Here is a 19,371-nt window from a genome sequence, read left to right as displayed (position 1 = left end):
TCCATTGTGCAAGAGGCTGAAGAGTGCAGACGTATTATGATGTTTCGTCTCCTTTCCATCAAGCCGGCTGGACAAGATGAAAGACGAGAAGCACGTTCACGTTGCGTTGTGCGCTTGTTGCGTATGACAACGTGAAACGTTTTTCCGAGATTTACAATCTTGGAAAATGTCCATAATATTATTGATAATAAATGCGATCATCCTCAATTAGAGATGGCCACATTCAGCAGATACAACTGAGTTAAGAAATGATCACTTATGATTGGATCATACTTTTAGAACCGTAGCAGATTTTGAGGAATAGTCCTATCACAAGTGATCATCTCTCAACTGTTGTGCAACTGTTGTGTCTGCTGAACGCGGCCAATGATAAAACATCTCAAGATACATTGTATATTTGTATTATTATTCAAAAATGTAATGAGACTATTATTTATCTCGGGTATTTTTTGGTTTTTATGCATAACTCTTAAACTTTAAATGCCAGTACAAATAAAAGTAGAGATGATTGACTCTTCAAAAAATTTTGTTAAATTTTTGATATATTGAAAAGGACCCGAGATAAATTTCATTATTGTCTTTTTTTCTGTACAGCCGTTTTTCTATTCGAGCAATAAATACAAAATGCAATCTAAAATACGAATTATTCGTTTGATTGATATAACAGGAAGGTCCAGGACTCTCTTAATATCGTACATATATTTATAAAATTATAATATAAAAAACTATAAACAATTTTAGAATGTTTGCAGAACATTAGGAAATGTAGTTCAATATAAAAAAGAAAACAAGAATAACTCAAAATATAGAAAAACAGTTGAAAGTTATTACAAAAATGTAAAAAATTAATTGTTATAAAATCAAATAAGTTTGGTAATCGATGACTAATTAGAGTACTTTCTTTATTCAATTGTTTTGAGTGTGAAAACATTCTTATTGTTAAATATTGTCTATTTATGGCAGTTATCAGTTGAATACGATGTGGAATTTTTATTCCAATTTCTAATTCGTCGAAGCATCTATTATCTAATAGAAATACATCTGAATTTAAATGAAGAAAGAATATATTTAAAATTTCTAAATTTTCTTGTTACTCAAGTAACAATTCATTGTATATACTTCTTTTTTTAGAATCTGTTTATGGTCTCTTATTAAAAGAAAAAATTCTTTTTCAGTACTCCAAACAATCTTATAAACATTAGATGATGCATATATTAATTTTCTATTATTTTTTAAATCAACTAATATTGTATATGTTCCTAATTTATTTTTTTTACCAAAAACTTCCTGAATAATATTATTTATACAAGCACTACATATAACTATTTTGACTAGTTTTTGTACATTATTACTGGAAATATAATATAAAATATTGTCAGTAATGATAGTATTATTAAGTAAGTCAGAATCTCACACAGAATCATTGTCAATTGTATAATTGTTTGATTCCCATTGTATGTTTCCCTACATTTTTGATGTAATAAGATGCTTCCATTTTTTATTTTACAACAATCTCACACAGGTGACACGCGTCACATAGGACCGCCGCTATTTTCTCGCATACAACTGAAAACTGCATGTGACACAAGTTTATAGCAATCTAGTTTAGTATGACCATCTGTGCTTGTTTTGCGTATCTCCCTTATTAGAAAGTTACTCCACTCCATAGCCATTGGTTGAGTATCTCGTGAACAACGCTATTCCCACTTTGCCTGCTTTTCTTCTATGCGTAATAAGATTCTCTTCTCTCTTTGTACTTGTGTAGTCGGCCCGAGACAAAGATAGATGACATGATAGAGACAACAAGAATAGATGTGTCTCTCCAACGCTTCTGCTAAAACTGCATTAATCGTAATTTTCTACTTTCTTTTCTCACAAGCTTTAAAATTTCTTTTTGAAGCGCTCAAAATATTTGTAAAAAAGTAGAAAATAGAAATTAGTTTCTAAAATATCTCTAGAAGTAAAAAAATATAGTGTTTTTTGGATTCACACTGCCAATTTTATACATGAGGTGAAAATATGGACTATGTCGTAACAGTTTATAAAATTTGTTTTTTTCTTAAATTTTTCACTTTTTTAGATGTTCCCTTTTATTCTGAAAAAGCGTTTTTCATTCCAATCAATAAGTGCAAAATAAGTAAAAAATTAAAAAATGCCGGTAAAACAAGACGGTTCAGCATTTTCTTAATGATAAACACTAATGATAGTATAAATTTTATCTTTTGTCGTAGTCTTTTATTTAATTAAAAATATTGTAGGTTTTTGCAGTCACTGCTAAGCAAGTCTTATGTTACATAAAACAAATAATTAAATAAATAAATCTCTAATACAAATTTCTTTAAACAATAATTTAATTTTCAACTGTATATCATAATTAAAAAATTAATTTTACATACATATTAAAGTATCTAGAAATCGGCGTTTTATTAGCGAAGTGTTCGTTATTACAATTTCGACGCAGACTTATTCTTTTCGATGCTCGTGATATTATGCAATACATGTCACTAATCGTGCCGATAGAAGAATCGGATCTCGGGCCGATGACAAAGATCGAAAGAGAAAGAGTGATAGTAAGAGACGGAAAAGATCTACTTTTCTTGATCGCGCACGATATGATGTATTTATATACCGTGACTGAATAAGCACAAAAATCGGAACGGTTTATTTGCGATAAGTTAAATTTCTTATCACAAGTCTTTTCCGTTCTGATTTTTCGGCCTGCATGTAACCGTATTCTAAATGAGAAGAAGTTAAATAAAATAGTCCTTTTTACATGCAACACCAGTGTAATTCCTTTGAAATGTACACCAAACAATTGCGCGCAGATATTACTACGCTCCTTATTGTACACATTCACACAGATTTCGATAATTTTCACTATTACCTGTTTTTCTCTGTACATCATCTACGAAGGAAACTTTTTTCTCCTAGCCGCTTCGCCAATTTTGTTAAATTGAGACTCCTCAAGATTTTTTAATCAACCCATTAAAGTCCATTTTTTTTCTAAAATAAAAGGCCATTTTATTATTTTAACTTCATTAATGAGTCAATAAAAGTCGGTATTCATAGATGAATTTTATATCAAGATTAACTTAAGTTTATTTCAAGATGTTCTGAATGCTATTCTAAATAAAGAACAGCATTTTAAGATAAACTTAACACAATCTTAAATATAAAATCAGATTATGAATACCAGAAATCTTGCTGTGATTTTAATTGAAGTCTTTTATAAAGCTTGGTAATCTTATATTAATGCTTCTATTATTTGTAACTGATTTGTTTCCTGATTTTAGATTTCTTTCTTTTACCAGCTTTGAGTTGTATATTCTTTATTCAACTTAATTATTATTTATTCTTCAATTAATTTTTAGATCGTTCCTTCACTTTTCAAAGACATTAATAGATCAATATGTGGTAATCTATATCTCTTATAAATAAAAATAATATACTTTTATAAATCAATCTTTTATATCATAATACTCTGATTGATTGTGTGATCAAGATATTTAAGCCGGTATTCACAATCCGATCTTATATTTAACCGTTTTAAGTTCATCTAAGAAGATGCTGTACAGACTGTTTAATAGTTGCAAATTATATGAAGATTAACTTAAGATGTTTTTTTTTGTCTTTTAAATATAAGATCTAACTATGAATACTAGCCTTAATGTCATATGTGCTACCTTTAAGCCCAGTCCGTTACATATGTAAATGCCATTGATTAAATCTTCTGAATATATATTCTAGTGAATCCATATAAACAGATCTATAACTTATTTATTCTAGCAGAGATTAAAATCGACAAAATCTATAATACCAAAGACATACGAAAGTAATAATTTTTACATTTACTTTGTACGGTAGTTATCGCGTAGAATCGATTTCTTTCCAACTCTTCCAAATTTAAACCACGTATTAACCTTTAGACCGCCGGTATGACGCCATTTGATGTCTTCAAATAAAGTGTATAGTTTTTGTTTGTGTACATGTGTAATTTTTATTTTAAAATTCCACTTATGTGCTCATATGCATTCATATCTGTATATTAATGCGAGTTTCGTTTTGGAATAATATATATATATCTCGATATCAACAAAATGTTTTACATATATATATATACACACACACACCGAGGAGTAATTATTGAATAAATCAAGCCAATCAGCGCCGACCTTTAGCCGAACGCACGTCAGTCACTGATTGGCTTGATTTATTCAATAATTACTTCTTTATTATATGTAATAGAAAAAAATGGTTCAGGATTTTTCAGCTCAGGTTTACTCCTTCTACCTGCCTACTAAAGCTGTTAAAGTAATTGTCGGACATCTTGTATATATATATACATTAGTATATAATAATATTACACAGTAAATAAAAAACATAAATACATATAAAAGAATAAACATACCAAATAAATAAATAAATAAATAAATTTTAAAAATTAAAAACTTAAAAAAAATATTTTATACATATATATATCTACATATATACATATATACATGTATAGGGACATACATACAGATTTTCGTGATTTTAATTAAAAAAATGTAATCAATACAATCAAAAATCTTCGAAAACCTTCATTTTATGAATTAAAAAAGGTTTTTATTTTTCGCTCCTGTACGCTGCCGGTATGACGCCATATGGCGTTACGCGATGACTCACATATTAAACAATATTGAACAATATATAATAGACATATACATACATGAAATATTATAGGGCTTTATGAGGGATCTATCCATGATTTTGGATTTTAAAATCCCGGTGGTCTAAAGATTAAGCAAAAAGCTTTGAAAGTGCTCGTGAAATTTCTAAATGTTTGACCGTTCTAAAGTTGAGATAATTGCAATTATAAATAACACTTTTTACATATGTTATTATATGCGTAAACCCATTAAAAAAGGCACATTTTAAACTCTAGCTGTCAAACTATATTTGCGACATTGATAAAAAACTAGAATGCGGTAGATTACCATCATACAAATATTATAAAAATACTTTAGAATTATTGACCGTCTAGTTGTCGAAATAAAGATTGCGCGGAAAAAGTATAATATTTCTTGACAAGGCATAGTTAGGCAGGTAACAGTGGTAACAACGTCGTCATTCGCACAACATATTTCTTAGATCTTGACCCATCACTTATTTGTGATTTTCTTGCCTGTGAAAAAAATGGTTTTTAAGCGTTTTTTTAATATTTGTATTGAAATTGAGAAGTTTTCATTTTAGTAGTTTCGTTTGACAGCTAAGCAAACTGACAGATTTGGTTAGACGCGCGCGATGTTGTCACATTGCCGTTCGATGTAAAACGTGGATAATCGTTATCAAAAGTTTAAGTACCACACTAGCAAAAAAGTAAAAATTGTTTACATACAGATGTTTTGAGCATAATAAAACTACTTATTTATTTCTACATTAATAACATGTTGATAAAATAGAGTCTGGAATATTCGTACGACGATGTGAATCGAGTTCTGAGAATATTTTTTCGTAGCGTAAAATTCAACTTGTGAGTGAGATTGTCACGCGATAACTACCTTAAGAATATGCCGAAATACAATAAGCATGCAAAAATAATCATCTTTATAAAGAGTTCAAAATGTGATTTGTTTACACAAGTACGTGCAGACATTGGATACTCAATAGGAAAATTTCATTTTTGTAAGGAAAAACATATCAATATACACTATATTATATTGTTAGAATCTTTGTAGAATATAAATTCTCCTATTGAATACATCGAATGTCGGATGCCAAAAAAAGCTTATAAATATATGCTTTGTCAAAGAGAATTACAAGACAAGCCAAATAATTAGTACGGTAAACGTGAGATTTACTATACTACATGCGCGTTAATGAGTTTTTACGCTTATTTATCTAGATAATCGATTTTCCTGTGCTATAGACACGCAAAAATGATTCTTATTTCTAATGGGTTGATTAACCATAATTTAAATGATCGTCAGCACTTGACCTATTAACGTCCATCATCTTAAAGATAATTAAGTCACAATCCCTTATTCTCATTATTAGTCGATCACTAGAATCTTATCGCGATTTTCGACTCTTATTTATCTCGTTAGTTCTTTCTGCTCAATACTTGGGGAGATCGCCAGAAATCTAATAAATGTCGAAAATTATCGGAGTGACTGTCAGGCAAGGAAATTTTGCCATTGTGGACCCCGGGGCCCAGTCAGCCCTAGGCGTTCGATTCCTTGAGCGACTGTAATTTTTCTAGCTGATCTGGTTGCAGTTCATCTGGAATGCTGGCTCTCCCTCCTACCAGCATTTTGCTCTCTGGCGTCATTTCTCTTTCTTCTTCTTCTGTAATCTCTGTAATTTCTTCTGTTACTTCCACTACTGTTCCTCTCGATTGAGAATTTTCATTGGTGCTAGGTCCGGAAGTGGAATCTGCTTCGCTTCCGGAACTGCTGCTAATTGGAAATGGTGCCGAATCGGCCGGAAGTTCGTCGATTGTGGATTTTTCTTCGGTGTCTTCCCCTTCTTTCTCATCTAGAATAACAGTTGTTTCCTCTTCCTCTTTACATTCGCTCTCATTCGGATCTGAAGTTGCGCTTGATGCTTCTGGATCAGCTTCGGAAGTTTCCGCAGATTTTACCGCATCTTCCGGAGTTTCCTCCACTCCAGGAAAAGGATGTTCAATCTCTGCGATCGGAGTCGCGGCTGTGATGACGATTTGAGCTACTCCGAGACCAAATTCGTCTGTTTGGTTTGTAGAATCGTCAGGTTGTTTTGAATCACTGGATTTATCCGTCTACAAATTAAATCTAAGATTTTATATTTGACTGAAGAAAGTTCTCTGAAACATATTCTATGTGAATAGGTGTCTGGAAAAAGGGTGTATGTTACAAATTTTCGGAATTCATTTTTTTATGGAATTGTAGTCAGCATGATCTAAAGAATAGGTCGATAAAGATTTTAATACTTGGCGATGCCGCTAGAAATCAGAAGATACACAAGAGAATAGAGCGAACAGTGATAAGAAAACAGAAGAAAGGCGTATGTGATCAAAACTCTCTTAGGCGGTTATTGTACTGACTTGTGTCTGATTTGTATCACTTTGTGCTGTGCGGTCTTTTTCAATATGAATAGTACCGATTATTTGTGACGCTAAAAAAACTTGTTTTAAATAATACCGTTTTTATGACTTCTAAAAAACATAAAGAATTTTATATTGCATTATCTTTCTTTAAATGGAAAAAAACGCATGTTACATTAGCTGCCCTTTTATCTAACGACATATTGCTACAATGAATAATGATTTTCCGCTGTGTCCTAAAATTTGTGAAATATAACATACACCCTTTTTCCAGACACTTATTCATGTATTCCAAATATATTTGAAAGAAGAACAAAATGTAAAAAGTTCGTTATTCTAGAAAATACATAATTTTATATTTCTTTCTGTACTTTTTTCGAAAAAAATATTATTAAAGATCTAGAATGTTAAGTATTAACACTTCTTATTCGCATTCATCAATGTTTTTTGTGAAATATATATTATAAACATATATTGTTAGTGTTTTGTGAAACACGAATGAGACTACACAATATAAAGCTGAATATGTCGTTAGATAATTTAACATCCTCCATAAAGGTCATCGTACACAGAATCGTATAGTTGTATATGCATAGTATAAAACTATTTGAAGTAATAAGCATATAAAGTCGTCATAGTAATTTAAATAAAACTATGCTAGGTGCTTATTGGTCCAATTGATCTTATGCTATGCATATGTAGCTATGAAAGTTTGTGTGCGATGGCTTTAAGATTATTATTAGTGAACAAAAGAATAAAGATAACTTTTATTTCCTTTTATTTTAATAATTATTCTTTTCAATGATCTCAGTTGATCTTATAAGCCAAGATGGTTTTTAATAATTATTATTTTATTTTAATACTTATCCTTTAAATAAATCTATTTTTGTTTCAAAGTATAAATTTTAAATTCGGCTCATTTGTATATGTGTATCTTATTTTATCATTAATTTTATTCAAATATGTAACTGCATAAATTTTTAAAAACGATTAAATTTTTTTTTAAAAAAGATTAAACTACAATTAACCTTTTGCATTCGAAGGGTTTTTTTGCTAGAAAAGTAGCAACTCAAAGCTTCTTTTGCAAAGAGTTGATAAAATGTCTTTCAACTGACATAAAAATAAATCACACGTTAATTAACGAATAAAAACTATTTAATATTTTAATATTTCATGTATTTTTACAGTATATGCAAGATTTACTATTGAATCAAGCTTTGTAATTTTGCCGAAAAAATGGTGATTGAGAGTCGCTTCTCGAGTGCAAAAGATTAAATGTCTAGTCAATATATATGTGTGTATACGCGCGCACGCACATTTATATATAATTATACCTTATTTGTCTTATCGCCTGACTCGTCTGATACTTCCAGAACTGCGCAGAAAGTCATAATGTTTCATATATTAAAATTTGGATAAATATTAACGGATTAAAGCAAATTTTGATTGAGTTTATGAAGCTCACCTAGGACATCTATTGCTTCTGATTTCTCTTCCTCGAACTGTGAACCGTAGTGATCCTTTTGGTCCTTGGATAGATTTATCACGAATCCTCCATCGCCGTTCATTACTAATTTTTCTTCTTGTGATTCTAAACCTATAAAAAGCGTATACCAACAAAACTTTGAATTTAACACGTTCCGTGCTACGTGTGTATCACTGGTAATATATGACATATTTATTTAATGCGTTCAAAACATGTATTTTGTAATAACTTCAAAACTTATAAAAAAAGAAAGCAATATGAAAATGCAGTGTAGAACAAAACAAATAATTTTTTTTTAATATTTCATAATTAAACAGAAAGACACATGATGCTGTACAGTAACAGAAATAGAATATATAAAATACACAGACTATATAAATATATAGAAAAGTGGAAAAAATAAACAAAATTCTTTTATATAATATTATGCAGAATTTAAAATGAATATTTACATGTAAGGCTGACTTTTTGAGAACACTTTTTAAGGCCTTTTGGCTCATTGTGCATTCGCTCAATCTATTGTCGCAATATAATCCTCATTATTATCTTTATTTCTCTCTTATTCTTATCTTCTTCGTACTTGTCCTTACGGAAAAACGTTCAACTTTTGGCTGTAACGTACAAAATCACGTCCAACTTGATCGTAAACTTTCAATATTCAGCGTTATATGCTCAATTTTGAGCGTTTATGGTTGAACGTGATTTCGTACGTTACGGTCAATAGTTGAACGTTTTTTCCGTAAGAGTGTCTTGTTAATTATCGTTTACTTCGACACTCAAACATTTATTATTATCATTTTGTATTATTGTAAACGTGTTATTTATCTTTTTCCTTTTATTTCAAGAATATATCTTTTGGTAATTTTTATTTTAACTAGAACAGCATTATAATTTATTCATCATCCCTCCTACTGAATTATCTTGATTCAAACCTCAAACACCTTCTGTCTATTGCAGAGCTAGTTGACCCGGAGCTTTGTCGAGTCGATTAACAATTGATACGCCTAACGCTATAAACGTATATGTATAGACTCGAAATTGCGAGGTATTCGCTTTGCGAAATACGCTCGCAAACCTAACTCGCTTCACCTACGACGATAACAGGCATTTATCGCGCGAAATTGGCGTTTGCGTTCGTAACGCGTAACACCCCTCCACTACGCGACGACGAATTATCATCGTACGGACGTCATTTTGAGTTTTCCGCATTGCGTCATTTTTAATAGCAGCTTACGCTCAGTCTATAGTTATACGTCTATGCTTAGCGCGTATTTGGCGCCCGTAACTCTACCTAATTTCTAATGAGCTCGAGAATTCAGTGGACTCAAGAGATTGGACGTTCGCGATCGTGTTCATATTAATCACTTCTTTTTTTCAGCGGCGTATCCACGAAAATACGTCGCAATTTAGTTATATTATTTTTATATTTATATATTTCGTTCTGTTTTGCGACACTAGTTACCTATATTACTATGTTAAAGAATTATTCCGTTAATAAATAAATAAATAAATGATTACCGTCGAGCTGATTAAAATCATCATCGCCCAACAAAAATTCTGGTACTTCTGGTGGAGTAAAAACTGGCGGCGCAGAACTCGGGGGTGTTATATTGTCCTGAAATAAAATAGAAATTGACTCATGTTATATATAATTCTGCTAATAATAAAGAAATCTAAAATCTTCTTAATCTTTCAAAAACACAAAACTGTTCAAATTAAAACCGTGAAACCAGAATTTGCAATAAAAAAATGTTGGTTTCTATTAAAATACTCAACCCAATTTCGAATCCAATTGCTATCAGGGATCTAATTAAGCCAAAATAAGTCTCGCAGTTTTTGAACCTAAACTCTAATCAAGTTTTTCAAAAACACAAAACTGTTCGAATTAAAAACGTAAAACCTGGCGATAAGAAATTAATAATAAAAAAATTGATCTGTTAGATTTTAGGCCTAACTTGGAACTTGGATCTAACATTTAATCTAACTATCAGTTCACCACTCCAAAACTTTAAAATATATAATTTTTTTCTAGAACTGTCATTTTTAAGATTGGATGCATAAAAATTGACATTTTGTCATAAATTACATAATAATAATTTTAAACAACATTTTACATACAACATTTTGTAATACTAACGCCAAACAACAGGCCTGTTAAAGAAGCTTAATAAAAACTGATCAAGAACAAAATTGTTTTTTTTTCTTTTTGAAGTATAGAAATCGAAAGCAGTACAAAAAATTGGAAGTTTTATGTAAAATAATTAACTTGGACGCTGCTGGAACCAAATAACACATTTTTTTCTAAAAATTTAGTCTCTTGTCATTTTTTCAAAATATTCGATTTTGCGAAATATGAGAAAATTAAAATAAGTCATCTTGCATATGTTTTAAACGTGTAAATTAATACACATAGTAATTTGAACTAAATTCAATTCAACAATTACTTTTTGATACTAAAAGAGAGCTTTTTATGAATATTCCTAAAGCATATTACAATATATTTTGGGCAAAAACCTGACAAATAGAAACATTTATTCAAAACGATAAACACATATTTTTCGGTGTGACCACTTAATGTAGCAAATATACGGTACATAACACAGCGTTCAATGTGGCTTCAGCATAACATGGTTCTCGAACATCATATGCAGGAATTTACGACATACTGTGAAATACTTGAAATATTGAAACAAATAATATTTCACCTGTGGAGTTAAAGGAGCTCCATCTGGACCGCAAGGTTCCACAATAAGAGAAGGGAAAAGACCTCGTTGGTCCCTCAACTCACCCTCCCACCAGCCGTCGTCTACATCGTGCGGTTCTTTTTTCACTACCTTGATAATGTCGCCCTCCAAGAAGCTCAACTCTTCATCACATGTCGCATCGTAATCGTACAGCGCGATACAATACTGTTCCACTTCTGAAATTTTAATATGTATATACACATATAATATACAGGGTGTCCCATTTTAAAGGATCTATTTAAATATCTCAGAAACACTATGTTAAATCGAAAAATTCAGACAGAAGTTTTATGACTTTGCGGGAGACATAAGATGGTATCGTTGATTTGACTTGGGTTGTGTATAAGGAGACAGTTTTAAATAAAATAAGAATGCAGGTAGGGATTACAAAAGTTAAAAAAATCGGAGTAAGATAAAGAAAAAAAAATATATAGTAATATTAGAAATTAATTAACTATTCTAACTTTTATAACATCAGCTATGATATTTTTGAAGAGAATTTGAATCATTTAAAGCGTTTTTCTATTTATTTTTAGAAAAATCTTTAGAAAAACGATACATATATGCGTCTCCCATACTCTGATAAAAGTTCCGAGAGACGCATATATGTCTTTCGGCGCGAAAGTGTTAACTCAGAAAAGAAAGATATTAACAGAAAAAAAAAGTTAAAAGAAAGAAGAAAGAAAGTGTAAATGATTTAATATAGAGAGAGTCAGAGACAGAGAGAGAGAAAGAGAGAGAGAGAGAGAGAGAAAGAGTGTGTGAGTGTGTGTGTGTGTACGCGCACTCACACATTCTTATATCTAAGGTATTTGAAATACATGATATTGCTTTTTTTCAACTGTGAGCACTTGTAGGTCAAAAAAAGCTCATAGAATCTGGTTGTGACAATAACAATTTTTGACCACCATCGCGTTAACAGTAAGTATTATTTTTTAAAGTTTTAGCCCATTTGAATGAAACCCAATTTCCATAAGAAAAGTGAGAGATTCTTTCTCAACATACCTCCAATATGATTTTGTACAATCGTGTTTGTAATATCACTTTGTAAATTAGCATCGGGATCGACGGCGTCGTGATCATCGATAGTATAGTCTACAGATGAGAATGAAATCTGCTGAACCAGACTAGGACCTTGCGAACTCAGGCCTCCAGTAGTGATTTCTGGTTCTCTCTCTACGTCAAGATAGTTCTGAGGTACAAAACCCTCTTCTCCACGGTAATTTCTCGCTCTTAACCATCCATCACCATCACCTTCGCCCACTACGTCCAGCTGTTCGCTTTCCACGATAGAAAGTTCATCAGGATTTTGTGCCTGAAAAAAATTTGTTTATTGTTCCATAGATTTATGCTAGACATCTATATATATTACATACACTAGATCAAAGCTTTCCAATTCGCATACAACGTGCGGTTTGCGTTATAAAATCTCTGTGCAATCACGTGATCAGTTGGAAGGCTCTGCACTATATTATATAATATATCATATAAATAATTGGCAAAGTTTGACGTACATATTTGAAGTAACATGACTAACTTCAACATTTGTTTAGTTATTGACTATCAATGTTTATTTTTATCATCATTTTTATCATTAAATTTAAATGAGTTAGTAACCATAAATGTTTTGCACATTTACTTCATTAATTAACTTTGAATGTACTTTGTAATTTCAAGTATTGTGAAAAACCGTATTTCTTCAAAGCCAAAACGTGTCTGCGTTTTCACACAATTTAGTAACTTTCGCGCATCTCCGAAATAAAAAGTAGGTTTAATTTAAACTTTTTCTGCGATCAATGTCTCATCATAAGCTATCATTTAGCACACTAATTGGTTAAAAATTTGAGGACTTCAAAACGAGCGATTTTTTAGAGTCACTTTTTACGAGTTGAGTTTTAAATTGCTGAGTCACCCATCATATTCGTTAGGCCTTAAGAAATAAATAAATTGGAAATTTCATAAGGCCTAACGAATATGATGGGTAACTCAGCAATTTAAAGCTCAACTCGTAAAAAGTGACTCTAAAAAATCGCTCGTTTTGAAGTCCTCAAATTTTAAACCAATTAGTATGCTAAATGATAGCTTATGATGAGACATTGATCGCAGGAAAAGTTTAGATGTAATACTATTGTATTGCTATCTATGTGTTGTCGTAGATACTTATCGCTCGCTTTACGTGTACTAAACCAACTGTCTTATAAAATTGCTTACTGTATAAGAGTAGAGAGCGGTACACTTGTAAATCGGTTGGCTAGAAGGCATCTCTGGTGTCTCATGTATAACTTCGTGCTCATCTTTCTCTTCATTATCCCAGTCGACCGATGTAGGATCATCCCAACCTGCCGTCAACTCTTCTATCCGTTGCTTCTCTTGTTCCAGCAATGCTAAAAGATACAGTGTAAAGTAACTTTTGTAAATTGCAATTAAATATATTTTATTATATGTATACGTACATATAATAACACAATTTAAGCTTTATCATTACCATCGACTTCGGAGCTATCGTGCCTCTGTCTTTCTTCAACTTCGTCTTCCTGCTGGAGTGCAGTCTTTCCAGGCCGCTCAACGGTCGTTAGATCGCTTCCGCCATCGCCATCACTATCGTAAAACGAGTCTGACGACGGATGTTCCTGAAAAAAATATTTTATATACTTATTAGATGGATGTGGTACAGTATGACCCAACCAAAGTTCAGTAGTGACTGCACACATGATGAAAGACTATTACTAAGAGAAACATATATGTCAAGTTTTAACTTCGGCATATTAAAGATACTGAAGATATAAGCAAGCGAATACTGAGGAGTAAGTATGCATTTTAACTCACATCTCATCGATTTTTTGCTCATTGTTGTTGCGTTGTAGATATGTTCTAGGATAGGTAGTACTGAGAATAATTTCTCATCAAAATTTTGCGGCAAACAGTCTTGGTTTAGGATATATGACAATTTAGAGTTTCTGAATTTGGTAAAATTGCACGCTACTCCCTCTTCGATCTTTTATGAAACTTGGTATCTTTATGTTGTTTTTAATCGCTGAAAACGAGTGTGAAAATATTTTTTGTCGGAGGTGTGTAGGCAGGGGATAAAGGCAAAGCCTTTGCCTTGCCGCAAGGAGGACTTCATCTTTCTACATAATCCCTGGATAATCGTGAAAGCGTTTTTTTTTTTACATGTTTGTTGAAGATGACGGCTTGAATATGTCCAACCGACAAAAAATACTTTCGCATTCGTTCTCAGCGACTAAAAATATCAAATATAAAGATATCAAGTCTCACAAAGATCGAAGCGGGAGTAGCTAATGTGCAACTGTACCAAATTCAGAAACTTCAAATTGTTATATTTCTTAAAGCTGTCTCTCGCAAAATTTTTGAGAATTACTCAGTACGACCTGCCTTACAACAAATCTAAAGCGCAACAAAAATGAACGGAAAATCGATGAGATGTGACTTAAAATACATATTTACTCTTCTACATATTCGCTCACTTATATCTCCAGTATCTTCAATATGCTGAAGTTAAAACTTGACATATATGTTTCTCATGTAATAATCTTTTATTATATGCATTGCCATTGAACTTTGGTTTGGGTCATACCGTATCATAGCCTTAGATTTCTATTTTAAATAACAGAAAACATTAGGATTATACTATAGTAAAGAATAGACGTAAAACCACAAAAATATATTTTGTTACGTCCTAGATTCCACGGTTTCCTTCATTTTGCAACGAAATATATCTAATTATTAAGTTTAGCAGAAATTTTAAGAAATAGTCTCGGTAACAAATTTCGGAAGGAAAAACGAGAGCCAAGCGAGATAAAACAAATAGACCCGAACTGGACGACGCATTATACACAAATCGAGCCAAGAGCACCAAAATTAGAAACAAGTTCTATCGATTCCCAAGAAAAAATATGACAGACAATTGCTCTTTATAGACGAGCCACACGCTCGAAAATTCAAAGAAGTCGCCACGGCTCTCGTAACTCTAAAAGTGAATTTTTCACGTGCCGCTGAAACTGATCGATTGAACGACAAAAAAAGTCACGTGCTGACTTTTTTCGCTGACTATTCAACGTCAATTTTTGTACATAAAAAAGATTAGAAGCGACAAAATTGAGAAATTTCACGTTTTTTGTGTTTTGGTGACGCTTTATGTATGTTTACTTTTTTCTATTTTTTCTATTTTTTATATATTTTTTTAAACGTTTTTCGGGAGTTCTGCAAAGTTATGTCCCAGCAAGCAAGCTCACATGATAATGACGTCAGTTTTTGGTCTGCAAAACGTCAATTATGACATAACAATGACGTGATTTTGACGTACATATCACGTGATTATGTCACATCTTATTGACGTCATTATATTACGTCAAGTAGACGTGAATACAATCAAAAAAGTCTCATCAATATAACATGGTAAAGACGTTATTGTAAATTTAAAAGAAAAATAGAATACAACATTTAAAGAACAATAGTATCAACAAATCACAATCGATTATTCTTCTGTACTTTGTCTGTGATTGGTCAATTTCTTACTATTACGGCCTACAACTCTCCATTGTAGACGGCTCTTAACAAGAAACCGACGAGTGAGAATACGTCAGAGAAAACTCGGGAAACCCCGTTAAGCCTGTCTGCGTTGCTGAATTGTCTCGCTCAACCCGCGCATTCCTGACTTCTTCCTTTACGTCAGTGTGTCAGGATGACACATTCACGTTCGCTTGAATGTATCAGTGCGTCTGTTGCGTACTAGCGCCCGACCGTAACCGCACGCTCAGGACGTAACAATTTAATCACGTAGAATCTTCTCTATTTTTGAGCACAAAATGTGATAAATTATGCACTGACATATTGTAACAATTACCGCTGCACCTGATGCATCTGTTCTAACAGAAAGAGAGCTAGCTGAACGTGGCATGTCCTGGACACTGAGCGTTTCGGCTTCTTGCAAAAACTCATCTACGTTTACTGCAACATTTAAAAACAGTATAATTATATGTAACATACACACACACGCGCGCGCGAATGTGTATGTGTGTTTGTGTGTGTATACACATGTATATACATATTTGTGTATATCCTGTGTAAAACTCGATTGGATTTATGTCTCTTTTGCGTAAAATTGAAGATTAATAATTTGCTAGAAAACAAACATAAATAACTAGTCAGTTTCTGAATGTTTTCCAGTAACGGAACACAATCATATACTTTGGGACATAGTGTTACAGTGTCAATTTGTAGCTGGAACGGTATGTAGCTTTTTTTATGTCGCAGAGTACAGGACATTCACTTTACATAACTTATATGCGCGTGTATATGTATGTATGCATATATATGTATGTATATATATGTGCATGCATGCATGCATGCATGTGCGCGCGCGCGCGTGAGTGTGTGTGTGTGTGATAAGAATGAATATAGCATACGTCAATGATTTATAATAGTAATCTAACTCAAAAATATTTTTGTTGTAAAAGTTAGTAATTTTTAACAAATGTTTCTCTTATAAATTACTTATTTTAAATATATAAAAAAAACTGATAAAAAAACGGATTAAATTATGTAAATTAAGTTGTTAAAAATTTATAAAAATAGAAACCTTAAATAAATATATTTTCTGTGATACACTGTTTCTTGAGAATGTGAATTTAATATATGTTATATTATTAACAAACTTTTTGTAAGCTCTATTAACTAATTAAATAAATAAATTATACTATATTATAATTTATTATTTATTAATTACATTTTTTATAGAATATTTATTTTATAATGATTTATTATATAATTACATTTATTATAAAATAATTAATATAAAATTATTAATATAATAAATAGTATCAAATGAAAAAATATTAGCATTTATAGAGTGACACAAGATAACACAGTCGAATACAGCATTTTAGCTTTGTGTTGACTACGATTGTGTTGACTTGTGTCGTAGTTGAAAAGCATTGTGTTCAAGCACACAGTGTCACCTGTTTACATAACTGAAAAACTAACACTCTCTACTTATAAGTAATTCAGCAACACTAAAAATTTTCTATGATACATTTATTTATTTTGATTACGTTTTCTTTACGCATTATTTAGTATGTGTCACGTTTGATTTTCAGTAAAATAAGATATATTTTATATAAATTCTATTATAATTGTATATTAATTTTAGATATTTCAATTTATAAAATATTGTTATAAGTGTATTAGAATACACATAAACAAAAACTTTGTATGTAAATGTTCTGAATAATTTGGACCAAGCTGAAGTATGAAGATAGATTAAGTCAATCTGAACAGAAAAGTCATTTACTATTTTGCAAAATTTGCAGTATTTGTTGACTTATTAATTAATGAACGTGAGTCAATAAGTGCGTAGAAAGTGATGGTTCGGAATCTATAGGCATGAATTTCAGTTGTAAAAATCAGCTGTTTGCAAAAAGCTGTGTCATACGGGTTACTTACATATATTACTTATTTATCATTATTATTATTATGAATAATAATTGTTGTTGTTGTTATTACTATACCTTCTGTATGTGTATATGTATAGTATAACGTACAGAACAGCTCTATAACTATTATAAATTAAAGAATAGGTCACCCTTGAAGTACTAAAATGATACGTAAGTTTGGGAATTTTTTGTGGTAAATAAATAACTTTATTTAAAATCTACTTTATATATATAAAATATTGATTTTTCTCAAAATGGCAGTTATTTTTCATAAAGACCTACAAAACTTTTGCTCTAAAAGTTACTTTTATAAATATGTTAAGTATATATAAAAAGTTCAATATTTTTGAAAAATTCCTACATACTTCTTTTTTACTTAAAGTCAAACCGTATGCCTAGAATTCTGTACACCAATTTGAAACTGCAGAAAAAAGTTCTGCAAGTGCGCCGCCATTTTGGACATAAGAAAAATAAAACAATATTTTTCTAGTTTATTAGTGCTATATGTATATGTACAACAAAGCCCTCTAAGCAGATTAAATACAGTTATTTATTCATATTTCATTCACCTTATAAATGCGAATTTAAATTGTGAAAAAATACAAAAAAATACTACAACCACCACCCGTTAAATTTCCGGCTTCTTGGTCCTATTTAATTGTTTTACCCATATTTATTTACCATAAGAAATGTCCAAACTTACGTTCTTTTTTACAGCTTCAAGGATGGCCTAATTCCTTAAATTGATTATAATAGAAGTAGACGAACCTCCGCCGTTTCGAAGACACTCTATCCTCGCTTCTGCTTTAAGTTTTGCAGTCTGTTTGAAATAGAAAAAACACATATGCGCTCAATTCTCTTTGGATATATCTTTACAGAATCTTGATTACAAATAATTTATTGTAAATTATTTATAATATACAAATCGTACCTCCGCTCGTCGTATTGCATGCTTTAACTCGTCCATCTTAGTATCTAAATCTGGACCATTAGGATCGTTTGGATCAGTCTAAGAAAAACAAATTTATTAAAGATATTTTGCAACTTATACATATGTACAGTTGGTCCCAAGAATATCCAGCCACTTAAAAAATAGATACATTTTTTATAACTTTATAATAAGTTCAAAAACAGAAAAAGACTCAAAATGTATTTGTATCGAAATTTTATTATTTTACAATTAATGATGTAATGATTGTACAACATTAAAACTTTAAGAAAAATTTGGATAATTTGAAAACTTACTATAAATTATTGTCAAAAATGCGACAATTAGCTTAACAAGTTTACTTTCAAATGTTTTTATAATATTTGGACGTTAACATCGCAAACGTAAACAGCACTTTTTAGTTAGAAAGTTCTATTCAAATTCGAAACAAAGAAAAACAAATGTTAAAATGTTAAAAACCACACATTTAAATCGGTGTAGAAAAGATATTTTGAGCTCTTTTTTTAATCATAAAAAGTCATATTTTCTACACAGAATAACTTAATTGATCAAATACTTTAGATGATTGGACATTTCTGGAATCAGCTATACATAGAATAATCTTCACGACGATATGTACATGCATACATATCACACACACACACACACACACACACACACACACACACACACACACA

The 19,371-nt window shown here is 31.1% G+C and overlaps 1 protein-coding gene across 1 annotated transcript in view; it reads right to left on the bottom strand.

Annotated features, from left to right (window-relative positions):
• Positions 1-4,516: 4,516 nt before the first annotated feature.
• The window catches only part of LOC109852712 (F-BAR and double SH3 domains protein 2), a 29,637-nt gene continuing 14,782 nt past the window's right edge, over positions 4,517-19,371 (bottom strand). Inside the window, exons 12-22 of the mRNA XM_020424136.1 lie at positions 18,677-18,754; positions 18,514-18,565; positions 16,158-16,261; positions 13,779-13,923; positions 13,505-13,677; positions 12,299-12,608; positions 11,255-11,469; positions 10,068-10,164; positions 8,529-8,660; positions 8,398-8,438; positions 4,517-6,778 (exon numbers count right to left, since the gene is read on the bottom strand). Of these exons, the coding sequence (XP_020279725.1) occupies positions 6,203-6,778; positions 8,398-8,438; positions 8,529-8,660; positions 10,068-10,164; positions 11,255-11,469; positions 12,299-12,608; positions 13,505-13,677; positions 13,779-13,923; positions 16,158-16,261; positions 18,514-18,565; positions 18,677-18,754 (1,923 nt within the window). The 3' untranslated portion in view covers positions 4,517-6,202. The remainder of the gene's footprint in view (positions 6,779-8,397; positions 8,439-8,528; positions 8,661-10,067; positions 10,165-11,254; positions 11,470-12,298; positions 12,609-13,504; positions 13,678-13,778; positions 13,924-16,157; positions 16,262-18,513; positions 18,566-18,676; positions 18,755-19,371) is intronic.

The sequence above is a fragment of the Pseudomyrmex gracilis genome, unplaced genomic scaffold (assembly GCF_002006095.1).
Source record: "Pseudomyrmex gracilis isolate BER0280 unplaced genomic scaffold, ASM200609v1 scaffold_33, whole genome shotgun sequence".
Classification (NCBI taxonomy): Eukaryota; Metazoa; Arthropoda; class Insecta; order Hymenoptera; family Formicidae; genus Pseudomyrmex; species Pseudomyrmex gracilis.
This window is presented reverse-complemented; position numbering and strand designations above follow the sequence as displayed.